Source organism: Vipera ursinii (genome assembly GCF_947247035.1).
Source record: "Vipera ursinii genome assembly, chromosome: 6".
Lineage (NCBI taxonomy): Eukaryota > Metazoa > Chordata > Lepidosauria > Squamata > Viperidae > Vipera > Vipera ursinii.
The window spans coordinates 34,913,708-34,927,241 of NC_139515.1; the positions used below are offsets into that span (position 1 = coordinate 34,913,708).

Sequence of the window (13,534 nt, forward strand, 5' to 3'; positions counted from 1 at the left end):
TTCTCTTTCTCCTTTTTAATTTTATATGTCAACCATCTCCCTGGTTTGTTTTCATGTTCAAAAAAGGTTTGTTTAGCTGCCTTTATTTTTCTTGCCACCTCTTCATTTTCTATTAAGTTCATTTTGTGCTTGTTCAACTCCATTAAATTTTTTATCTTTTTGTTTAGTGTATCTTTCTGTAATTCTTTCTCAAGAGTCTTATATTCTTCCTGCAATTTTTCCCTAATTTGTCTTTTCTGTTTATTCTTTTTCCCCATATAAGATATAGCAAGTCCTCTTATGTATGCTTTCGCTGTATCCCAGACATTTTGAAGTGAGGTATCTACTGTTTTGTTTTCCTTAAAGAAGAAAGTCATTTCTTTTTCCATATATTGCTGGAAGTCTTTTTCTTTCAATACAGTTTGATTTAATGTCCATTCTGGTTTGTTTGTTTTTTGTCCTTTCCATGTAATTGTGACTGGGTTGTGGTCCGCCCATGTGCTTGTTTCTATGTTTATATTTTGTGTACTTGTAAATAAGTCTATTGATCTCCATATCATATCTATTCTCGACCAGGAAAGGTGTCTGTTAGAATAGAATGTATATTGCTCTTTTTCCGGATATTTTTCTCTCCAAACATATAGTATATTTAATTTGTCCACCATATTATGAAAAGATTTTGGAAATGTTCTCCTTAGGGTCTTATTTTTTTTTTTGTCGTATTATAATCCAGCCTGGCCTTTACAATAGCTCTGAAATCTCCAATCATACATATGCTTTCGAATTCCAACTCTATTATTTTCTGGTGTAATTTTGAATAGAAATTTTTGTGGTTTTCATTTGGGGCGTAAATTGCTACCAATAAAGTTTTTTTTACAATTCATAATTACTTCCACCATTAAAATTCGCCCTTCTTCATCTGAATATAACAATGTAGTTTGTATTGTTTTTTGAATATATAATACCACACCTCTTTTAATCTCATCTGCAAGTGAGGTATATAATTCTCCCAATTTTGGATATTCTAGTAGATTTTTATGTTGTTTCTTAATATGAACTTCTTGTAAACAAATTATATTCATTTTTAATTTCCCCAATTTATTTAGTGTTCTTTTTCTTTTTATAGCCGAATTCAGTCCATTTATGTTTATCAAAATTGCTTTTATTTCTTCTCTCATTATTATTTATTTGAAGTTTTAGTTGCTCTTATTGCTCTTTTGCCTCTTTTGCTCTTGTCCCTTCTCTCAACACCCTTTCCTCCTGTTCTATGCTATACTTACTGCGTTGCTTCTCTGTCTCATCTCCTTCCTGTCTGATTACTCTTTCCCCTCTCAGCCTTTCTTCTTCTTGCTGCCCAAAGTATTTATCATAGAAAAGTTCTGCTTTCTCTATTGTGTCCAGTCTATGTCTCTGTTCTTGCCAATTTATCATTACTCCTTCTGGTATTAACTATCTAAAATTTATCCCTTTTTTAATTAAGCATTTTGTCAGAAATTGATACTCCTTTCTCAGGTCTCTCACTCTTCTTGGGATCTGTTTTAACATCACTATCTTCCTTTATATTTTATTTTAACATTTCTCAACTTCTGTAGTATATCTACCCTTAATGCTTTTTAACTAAATCTTATATGCACCTCTCTTGGGAGAGTATTTCTCGTTGCGTATCTAGTGCATATTCTAAATATCTATATCATTAATTATCTTTTCCTTGCTTTCCTCCAATGCTTCTGCTAATATTCCCGCCATTACATCTGCTAGGTTCTCGCCCTTTATTTCTTCAACATTTTGGAATCTTAAATAATAATCAATTCTATCCATCTCTAAAGCAATGATCATTTTCTCCTAGTTCCTGTCTGTTAATGTAAATCGGTTATCAATCTCCTCTAGTCTCTTATCTGTTAATTCAATTCTATCTTCCGCTTGTTGCAATCTTCGTTCATTTTTCTCCATCAGTTCTTTGACCTCTTTTAGTTCCTCTTCTAGTTTGCCAATCCCTTCTTTGAAGTCTGTGTGTAGAGCCAGTATCATATTTTTAAATTCCATGTTGGATCTATCTTCCTGCATTGTGTTGTCCAGTGATTTCTGTGCCACCGGACTCTGTGATATTAGGGCAGCTGTTGCTGGGTGTGTACTCAAAAAAAAAAACACGAAAAATTTCAGCGACAAGTAAAGGTGAGTATAAAGGGAAAAGGAAAGGAAAAGAGAAGGAAAAAGCCAAATATCCTTATATCTAAAAAAAAGAAATTAATCCATACAGGTTATGCTCTTTGTTCGTTTCAGAGTCTCTGTGCCTTAGTCCAAAAGAAAAAAAAAATTAAACTAAAAAACAATCCACCATTCCGCAAACTAAAAAAAAACAGACTCTGTAAACTTCTTATCAGTGAGTTCAGCAGCTGTCATTCAAGATCACTTACTCTCCCTTTTTTTCTTAAGCTTCAAGGGTATTCTCAGCCGAGATACAGTACTTGATTCATTGCCTTCTTTTGCCTTCCATTGTTATCCGCCGTTGCAGTTCCAGGAGAGGAGCAGTTTAAAAATCTGCTCCCCTCCCCCACTTCTCCACGGCTTCAATTTCTTCTTATTTCCCCCCCCCCCCCCACACACAAACAGTTTCCAGCATTTAAGGATTGTCAATCTTCTCACCCAGGCAATCCTCCAAACTTACTTTCAAGATCTTCCAAGTGGCTGCCCTGGCTTGTGACGGCTCACAATGGCCGTCTGACAGCTGCTGGTCCAGGAAGCTTCTGTCGGCTCTCCAGGAGGTTGCGATCTCTCCTGTGCTGCCAAAACTGTGCCTCCCTTCTTCACCATCCCTACAGGACAACTCTGATCTGTCTGAAACTCAGACAGATCCCCCAAACAGCTGAAAAGCGACAATCCTTTGGGAGCTTCCAAAGGATGTCGTCCCGCCACGTCACTGGCGCTGACCCCACCCCCCCCTGAAGTTCTTTTCCATTAGCTGCTGGAACATAAATTGCCAGTTTAAGCTGTCAAAAGCTTTTTTCGTTTCAAAGAATATTAATGCCATCTGTTTCCCTGGGTGATTTTCATAGTATTCTAAAACATCCAAAATCATTCTTAAGTTATTTTTTATCTGTCTTTTCGGTAAAAAGCCATTTTCGTCTGTATGTATGAATTCAGTCAAGAATTTCTTAATTCTTTTTGCCATTATCAAAGCAAAAAATTTATAGTCCACATTTAATAACGATGTTGGTCTATAGTTTTTTATTTATGTCAGATCAGTATCTTCTTTGGGTATCAGAGTAATATTAGCTACGGTCCATGACTTTGGTATTTTAGTCTCCAAAAAGATTTCATTGCACAGTTCTTTCAACCTCGGACCTAATACATCTTGTAATACTACATAGAATTCTGCAGGAAGTCCATCTGGACCCGGAGTCTTATCTTTCTTTTGTCTTTTTATAGCTTCTATAATCTCCATAATTGATATTTTCCTGTTTAGTATATTTTTGATATTCTCCGGGATTTTTGGCAAGTCTGTTTCTTTTAAGTAGAACTGTATTTTCTCTTTAGGAACTTTCTCTGCCTTATAGAGTGCCTCATAGTAGTCTTTAATGATTTTTTTCATTGCAACATTGTGGAACTGTAATTGTCCTTTTGAATCTTGTAGCTTATTTATCAATCTTTTTTCTTTTTCTTTCTTCAATCTATATACTAGCCATCTCCCCGGCTTATTGGCATTTTCAAAAAAATTCTGTTTAGACTGTTTAATCTGTTGTGCCATTATGTCCATCTCAGCCAGGTTTAGTTTATGTTTTATTATCTCCATTTGTTTCTTGAGTATTTTCTCTTGTGGGTCTATTTCTAACTCTAGTTCAGTTCCAATTTTTAAAGTTCTTCTCTCAGCTTTAACTGTAATTGTTTCTTTTCTTTATTCTTTTTAGAGGTGTAAGTTATTGCCAACCCTTTAAAATATGCTTTAGCTGTATCCCATATGTTTTGGACTGATGTTTCTTTTTTCTTATTTATTTTAAAAAAGAATTCCATTTCCTTTGTTGCTAGTTGTAAAAATTCTTTTTCTTTCAATATAGATTTATTCAGAGACCATCTTAGTTTTTTCTTGGTTCCTTTCCAAGTCATTTTTATTGGGTTGTGATCTGCCCAAACATTAGTTTCTATCTCCCCTCTTGTATTATCATTTTCAAGTCAAAAGATGTCCATATCATATCAATTCTAGAACATGATTTATGCTTATTTGAATAGAATGTGTATTGTGGGTTTTTCTGGGTTTCTCTCTCTCCATATGTCTTGAATACACCATTTTTCTTTCATTTTTGAAAACGCTTTCGGTAGTATATTTCCTACTTTTCTTCCTTGTTTATGGCTTTTGTAGTCCAGAGTCGCATCTACTATTGCATTAAAATCTCCCATTATACAAAGATTTGGGTAATTTAACTCCAATATTTTATTGTGCAGTTGTTGGTAGAATCGCTCTTGCTTGTCATTAGATTGCTACCAACAATATCTGTTTTTGATCCATCATGATTTCCACCATTAATATTATCCCCTCTTCATCTGCATAAATTTGTTTGGGATTCATGTTTTCTTTAATATAAAGGACTATTCCCCTTTTCTTTTGAGATACAAGTGTAAAGTAAAGTTTGCCCATTTTCAGTTCTTCTAGGATTTTAAAGTGTTGTCTCTTAATATGTGTCTCTTAGAGGCAAATTATATCCATTTTTAATTTCTGTAGTTTTGTAAAAATGTTCTCCTTTTTAAAGGAGAATTCAGTCCATTTATATTTATTGATAAAATTCCAATCTCCTCCATAACTTTCAATTATATCTAGGTCTCAGTCTTCTAGTCGATCTGATCTGCTTCTGGTCTCTCAGTCTTGCACCTTCTTCTAAGCATGAGTTTTTATCTTCTTCCTCCTCTGTTTGTTTGGCCACTCCTTCAGCTACCATTTCCTCTTGTTTCTTGGGTTCAGAATCGCCTTTTTCCAAGAATGTTCTGTGAGTGTCAAAAAATTCCATTGCTTTAAGTGGGTTGTCCAATCTATATCTTTTCATATCCCAATAGATTATGATCCCTTCTGGGATCAACCATCTAAAATTCACTCCTTTTTCAACCAATTTCCTGGTTAAAAACTGATAATCTCTTCAAGTGTCTTTTATCCTTCTAGGAATTTGTTTGAGAACAACTACTTCTTTGTCTTTGTATTTTAACGGTTGATCTCTTACTTTTCTCAAAACCTTATCTCTTATGATCTTTTAAGAAATATAACATGGACTTCTCTAGGGACTTGATTTCTTCTAGCATAGTTTGAGTTAACTCTGTAGACCTGATCCAATTCTCCTTCGATTTGGATCTTCCCCATTCTTAGAACATCTGCAAGTAGGTCAGTTATCAGGTCTAGGAGGTCCTCTTCCTTGTCTTCTATTATATTTTGAAATCGTAAAAAATATGATGCTCGCTCCATCTCTATCACCGCCAGAGAATATTCCAATTCTCCATTTATTTGGATTAATTTTTCATTTTCATCTTTTAAGGTTTCTAATTTTTGATCAACTTCCACTGACTTGTCTTCTATTTTTTGGATCCTTTGTTGATTATCTGTAATTGTTTGTTTAAAATTTTCAATTTGAGAATTATCAAGATCATTTTTCAAGTCTTCATAGTTTTTTGTTGAGGATGCTGTCTGAGCTGCAATTGCCTGCAAAATTGCCTGAGTGTCTTTTTGTTGGGCATCCATTTTATCTTGCTGCAGCACTGTTGTGATTGATTTTTGATATACTGGACTTGAGAGGTCAAGGCAGGGGCAGAAGATCCTTTTCTCCCAAGTTTAGAAAGGCTTGAAGCGCTCATCTTTGTCTCTACATATTATATTGTAATCCACAGGGTAGCCAAATGGCCAGCTTTTATAATATAATAAGCTCCTATTAGTAGGAGGAAAAACCCACAAAAATAGGTAAAATAAAAAGAAAAGAAAAAGGTAAAACATAGCAACAGGAGAAAAAAAGAGGAAAGGATAATGAAAAGAGGAGAAAAAGGAGAAAAGAAGAAAAAAGAAAAAAGAAAAGAAAAAAAGAGAAAAGCTCCCAGAATAAAAAGGATAAAAAGAAAAAGGCAAAAATATCAGGATTATACTTCACCAAAATCTATTCAAAAGAAAAAAGAAAAAAAGTTCTTAATTTCCAGCTCTTCTAAGATAGCTTGTTATAGTTCCAAAACACAATAGTTATAATCCAAGGGAGCAGCTGGCTCCAAGTACCATTTATTTATCAATATAGTCTGTCTTGTGAGGCCAAATAAAGCAAAGGCAAGTCTTTTCTCAAAAAAGTTTCAAGGTCTTAGATAAGGAATGTCTGGGCATACAGCCAAATGTCTAGTCTAAATCAGCACCAGACAAAAGAGAGTGAAAAAAGATTCTCAATTTAGCCACCAGGCAACACAAAGTATCCATTCCCAATCCATTTGAAAGGGAAAAAGAAAAGAAAAATAGCCAAAAGAGAAAATGAGTTTAAAAGGTAAAAAATAAAAGCTGCAGTGGCTTCCAACAAGAAATCAAAAAACAAAAAGCCTCTATAAGAACAGTAGCTTTCCAAAAAATTCTCTTGAGCCTCAGACAACTTGCTATATAAAAAGTTCTTAAGTTGCACAAAAGCTTAAACTGCCACTGGAGTTCAGGAGGGGGAGGGGAAGTAAGGAATCCCACCCCTCCCTAAAGTTGAAAGGCTTTGCTCTGACCTGTAAAAGAGCTATTTGCCAATAAATCCACCTCTACCAAGAAAGAAGAAGGCGTTCTCAGCTGTTTGCTGTCATTCTGAGCTCCTCCATCTCCGACAATCTCCTGGTAATGGTGGATCGCATGCGGTCTGCCTTTCTTCTGCCAATTCCAGGGGCTCTTTTGACTGAGGATCTGGTCCATGTGCATAGGTTTATGGAAGAGGCAGGTTTCCAGTTCTCTATTGTCCAGTTTCCTTATGTCAATGTCGAGGAACGGGAGTCTGTTGTCTGTTTCCTCTTCAAGTGTAAACTTGATCCCAGGTAATATGTTATTAAGTAGGTGATGTGTTTTTTCAATTTGTTAGCATTTGATGATGATGAAGGTGTCATCGACATAGTGTGCCCAGAATTTTTGTTGGATGATGGGTAGAGCTATGGATTTGAGTCATTGCATGACTGCTTCTGCTATTAGGCCCGATATTGGTGATCCCATTGGGGTACCTTATACTTGCTTGTACATTTTCCCACTGAACGTGAAGTATGTGTTGAGGCCTAGATCCAGGAATTTCATGATGGTTTCTGTGGACATGGAGTGTTCTGTAGTAGCACCATCCTTGTGGGTATGGTGTTTAGTGAGTAGGTGATGAATGATTTATTTAGCCAGGTCAATGTCAGTTGAGGTGAAAAGGGTAGTGATGTCGAAGGAGACCATAATTTCTTCCTTTTTTCCACAAAATGGTGGCATGTTCACACACAGAGACCCTGAGCTCCTGGTACTGGTGTGTGGTGATTAGAATAATGTGTGTATGGATGAGTGTGCACAGTGTAGTTCAAGGGGCTAAATTAGCCTATGAACGCATAGAGCTGCTAAACATTGGGCTTGCAAGGTAATCCGGAATTACCAGCGATTTTCAGCAGTCCCACAACATACCAAACTGCATAGCGAGGCCTCCAGGATCTCTGTGGATTGTCTTCAGGCCAGGGAGGAGCCGACGTAAGCAAAAGAGAAAGGAGCGAAAACAAAAACGTGGCTACAGAGTTGGGATACTGGCTCGGCTCAGAAAGCAGCCTCATAGACCAGCACTGCCGAGTGTCTTCTTGAGTAATGCCAGATCCCTCATCCATAAAATTGATGAATTACAGCTGCAGTTGGCAGCAAGCAGGCTTCTATATGAATGTTGTGTGATGGTTGTCATGGAGACCTGGCTACATTCAGATGTACCGAATGCAGCAGTTGGGGTTTGGGTTAGGGTTAGGGTTTTTGTTCATTACAGCTCAGCTTTCAACACCATTTTGCCGAGCACTCTCATTGAAAAGTGACTGACTTGAATTTTTTCCCCTTCATCTGCAATTGGATTCAAGACTTTCTCAGGGACTGGTTACAAACATGAGGGTTGGGTCTGTTTTATCCACCCCCCTGAAGCTTTGCACCAGCTCGCCACAGCTTGCCCCTTGTAAGTTTTACTTACAAGTTTAAGAACTTTAAAAATTTGAGAGGGCAAAAAGCAGCAAAAGGGTTATGTTTTTATTTCAATTAGTTAAAAATGGACTATCCAGATAACTTTGAAATAAGATTCTGGATTTAATTACTGTATAAAGAATTCTTCCTAGGGGAAATACTTTTGTTTTGAATTTTCTTTTTAAAAAACTAAAATGAAAATTTAAAAATTAGAGAGTCAAGGGACTAAATATCACAATTACAAAAATTACAAAGAACTCATCAACTGAACTTACAATTACAGAATGAAACAAAATATTCTAACATTGGACATATTGATGAATATTTTTGAACAATGAACTCAGAAGTTTTAATGGTGCCCACAGAGACATCGGCCTCAATGGAAAGACTATGTCTAAGAGATATTATGGAACAGGAACATATTCTACCTGACAAGATAAAGACTGATTTGAAAGTTGATTTACAGATGATATGCTACAAGAATGACATGGAAAAAGATGCACATTTAAAAGAGAGCGGTTGATGTCTTAATATTTGAAGGAATGTACAAACAATAAATGAAGAGAGTGACTTACCTAATTTTCCTGTAATGAATTTACAAAATAGGCTTATTAAATTTTGTGAGAGGAGATAAAGAAAAATGAAAAGGTTAAGATCTTTAGAAGAAAATACAGGAAGGAATATAAAATTGGCATACCTGATCAAGGTTAAAATAGATATATTGGTATCTCTGGTAAACCTAAATAGATTTTTCCTGATCATGACTGAAACGCTGAGGCTTTAAGGACTTGTTTAGAGATAAGAGGATTCAAGAAAAAGATATCATATTCTGTATTTTAAGACTGCGGTTTCCAACCTTTTCACCTTGGCAGTCCAATCCAGTGAAGGGGAGGCTTGTGAGTGGCAGGCATATGCACATGTACAGCTCCATTGTTGTGAGTAGTGGGCACATATGCCCTCCACTTGTGTGAATGGAGCTTTGTGGACAAGTTTGCTCAAAGCTTGTGCTTGCGCTTGCACATAAAGCTCCACTTGCACAAGCAGCGGGCACAAAGGCTCCACTTGTGCAACCAAAGGGTGCTTGAGAAGAGGGTGCTTGTGCTCGCATACGAAGCTCAACTCACATGAGAGGAGGGTGTTTGTGCTCATACACAAAGTTCCCCTTGTGTGAGCAGAGAGTGCTCACATGCAAACTTCATTTGCATGAATGGAGCTCTGCCCACAAGCACCCTCTGCTCAAGCACCCGCCACTCACATGAGTGGAGCTTCACACACAAGCCCAAGTGCCCTCCACTTGTGTGTGAAGCTCCATTTGTGTGAGAGGAAGGCATGCACATGTGCTACTCACACCAATGGAGCTGTGCACATGCATGCATGCCACTCACATGCCCCCCATCCCTTGCTCGCACAACTGTATGAAATTTGTATGAGACCAAAACTATGATATTACTAAATAAAATGCCCTTTTCAATCTAGTATTCCCTAGTATTATTCAAAGGTCAACTCATTTGCCCATACTACCTGAGGATTTGGAGATTAAATTTTAATATGTGAAAATAGTAGAATACAGAAAGTTATAATGAAATAATTTAACTCAGTTAAATATGATGATAGTTTAAAACATTTTATTTTTTTTAACATTGGTTTACTTTTTGGCAAGGTTGTGTTATAATTTTTCATGGAAATATTTTTCAGGTCCCCCAGGACCCCCAGGGGGACTCAAAGTAGAAGACATTAAAAATACATCTGTATTTCTTACATGGAGCCGTGGGATAGAAAATCATAGCCCTATATCAAATTACACTATTCAGTCAAGGACCTTTCTGTCCGAGTATTGGAAAGACATGAAAACAGGTAAGGAACTTATTAAAAATATTAGCTTGGGGCCTAAATAATTTATTTTATTTTATTTATTTATTTTAATTCCATTTATATCCCGCCCTTCTCCGAAGACTCAGGGCGGCTTACAAGCTTAGCAGTAGCCTTCATTCTATGTATATGCCTGCTTATTAGGGCTTTCACACACACCCCAAGCGGCATTATTACAAAGTCAGCTTAATTGCCCCCAACAATCTGGGTCCTCATTTTACCTACCTCGGAAGGATGGAAGGCTGAGTCAACCTTGAGCCTGGTGGGATGCGAACCTGCACTAATTGCAGGCAGCTGGTGTTACTTAAGGAGGCATTAGCCCACTGCTCCACCAAGGCTCTTTAATAATAAAATATCATTCTTGGTATAGTTTCATTCATGAGACACTTTTATCAGCAGAAAACAGTTTTAATTACGCCTGATAATGTGCTACAAACTAGAAACAGCAACAAAATGAATCAGTTTATATGGTAGTACTCAAAGTGTAGCAGGTTTTCATATGATTTTCTCAAGCCTGTTAAGTGTCATAAAATATTACATTACTGCAACAACAGCAAAATAATTTTGTTAAATTAGCAATTATTTTGCTAAATATTACATCTTAAGACAAAATTGCTATATTTGCACAGCACACAAGCCTAGACTTTTGTCTAGCTCAGCATGTTGTATGTACCTGGCCATTTTTCTAGCATGCATTAGCAAGATGTGTTCAGTGAAGGGCAGTATATTTATTTGGGTGTAACATGTTACAAGAATATAAAAACTGTCTGTTTTAAATCCAGAATTATGGCTTATTTTTAAGAAGGATTGAATATTTCTTCCCTGCCATGATTCTTTTGCAAATCCCCTCCCAACCTGTACATTTTACAGTTTGTACATCCACAATCAACTTGTCCCAAGCAAAGGTCTTCCAGGTGATCTTCAAATCTATCCAACTTACTAACGTGTGTAATGTGTTTATACTTCTGCTGCTTTAATTTATTCCATTGTTATATGGATGTAAGATGACCCCCTCAATTTATAAAATTAGCATTGGTTAAAATACATAACTTACTTTAACTACCATACACTAGGCATGTTAGAATATAAATTAGGAAAGTGAGATACGCATGAAAAATGGGAAGTAGTGTAAGGAACAGATGGACTGGTGTGATACTAATCATCATTATACAGATTTTAAAGTAAAGTGTAATGCAATATATTTGCATATGCCCTTTATATTCCTTAATGCTTATGCCTGTTACTGGCAAGACTGTATGTATGTAACCATAGAGTACAACTCTGTTTTATACTAGATGTAGCATGGGTATATCTCCTTACAGCTAAATTAGAAGAACTAGTTCATAATTTGCTCTATTGCATCTTATCCATTATGCTTAAATTGTTGCTGTATGTGTTGTAACTCAAATTACTCCCAACTTATTTGTTGTTGTTTAATATGAATGCACAATTTGGATTTGTGTGGGTCCATATTCTATGGATGTCATTTCTCTTATGAAACCATGTTAACTACAATGGTATCCTTCTCAGCTTTCTATTTATATAAGGCTTGGGAACCATAGTTTTGAGATCATGGTTGGAAGAATAACTTTCAGAATTATCAACATGAAGATTATCATTATCAGTGTGCAAATCACACACAGGTCTAATTTACACTAGTCTAATGCAGTCTAATGACTGCAAGGCATTCAAACCGGTCAGTCCTAGAGGAGATCAACCCTGACTGCTCTTTAGAAGGCCAGATCCTGAAGCTGAAACTCAAATACTTTGGCCACCTAATGAAAAGGAAGGACTCACTGGAGAAGAGCCTAATGCTGGGAAAGATTGAGGGCAATAGAAGAAGGGGACGACAGAGAATGAGGTGGCTGGATGGAGTCACTGAAGCAGTAGGCGTGGACTCCAGAAGATGGTAGAGGACAGGAACGTTGTCCATGGGGTCACAATGGGTTGGACATGACTTCACAACTAACAACAACAATGCCTGAGAGAAACTAAAAATACTGAATCATTTTTTTAGTCAACTTTGTATAGATGACAGAGAACATCTAAGCCAGTGTTTCTCAAACTTAGCAACTTTAAGATGTGAGTACTACAACTTCTGGAATTCTCCAGTCAACAGGCTGGAGTTGAAATCAAAACAATTTAAAGTTGCCAAGATTGAGAAACACTGATTTTAGGTGGTATGAAAATATTCTCAAAGAAGGATGAAATGAGCTCGTCAAAGATTCTACTAGACCTATTATTAATAGGATGTTCATGTAAGAGCAATATCAAAGAAAAAGCTTGTAATATCCAAAGAATATTATTTGCAGGCTACTTTTCAAAAAATTATATCAGCAAGCACAAAAACATTATCTTAGCACTGGTTTGGGCAATTAGTTCTTGTGTAATATTTATTACACCAATCACACTGATTACCAATGTGCCTCTGATTAATATTTCAAGTAATTGTTTTACCCACTAAATACTATAATATCCTTTTAAAAAGTCAGTCCATTATTATATAATTAGGTATTTCCTAAAGGATGTGCAACTATGAATGCAGTTATCTCTTGATATTCACACTGTTCAGAATTTTGCACTTCTTTTCAAAAGGTGCATATAAATGTATAAAAATAATACCTACATTAGTAAAAAATGTATAAATACATATATGGAATGTAGCTTTTAAACTGTGGCTTTTAAGAAAAAGGAAAGTTCTTTTCAAAGAAATGTGTTACATACACATTTTATTAAAAAAATTACAACCAGCTGAATAAATGAACAAAAACAATTCAAAGTAGGCAAAATGAAAAACAGAAAAATCATCCTGGCAGATTTCTCCATCCCTATTTCTGGATTCATTAGAGAAATTAAACTTGTTTATTTAACAATTAAAATAATTTGAGCAAGCCAATATTGGATGTTATGATATTTTTGTTGTGCTGTTTTTAATTATTGTCTCTTCTTGTATTTAGATCCTTCCATTGTTGATGGAAATGCGGAATTAGCAAAAGTTATTGATTTAATTCCATGGATGGAATATGAATTTCGTATAATGGCCACTAATATTTTAGGGACAGGAGATCCTAGTATACCATCACAGAAAATTAGAACAGAAGGATCTCGTACGTACAAAAAATGTTGCATTTGATTTAATTGTTTTGAAGTTCAGAATGATTATTTGATTATTTGATAACTTCAGTGAATTATTACGTATGCAAAATTGAAAACATTTTCTACATATTTAAACATTTGTGTTTCTGAAATTTTTCTATACTAGAATCACTTTAAAAACCTTTACCTGAAGATATAACGCCAAACACATCTTCAAACACATCTACAGATAGTCCTCGATTTACTGTTCATTTAGTGACCATTCAAAGTTACAATGGCATTAAGAAAACTGACTTACAACCATTTTTTACATGACCATTGCAGCATCCCTGTGGTCATGTAATCACCTTTTGTGATCTTCTGACAAGCAAAATCAATGGGGAAGACAGGTTCATTTATTAGCCGTGTCAATAACGGAACAAATGCAGTGATTCACTTAAC

At 35.8% G+C, this 13,534-nt stretch overlaps 1 protein-coding gene across 1 annotated transcript in view; it reads left to right on the top strand.

The window, feature by feature from the left end:
• Positions 1-13,534, top strand: part of CNTN1 (contactin 1) — a gene marked incomplete at both ends in the record, with an annotated part of 250,063 nt that overhangs the window by 146,831 nt on the left and 89,698 nt on the right. Inside the window, 2 exons of the mRNA XM_083365212.1 lie at positions 9,824-9,982; positions 12,955-13,104. Coding sequence (XP_083221338.1) covers positions 9,824-9,982; positions 12,955-13,104 — 309 coding nt within the window. The remainder of the gene's footprint in view (positions 1-9,823; positions 9,983-12,954; positions 13,105-13,534) is intronic.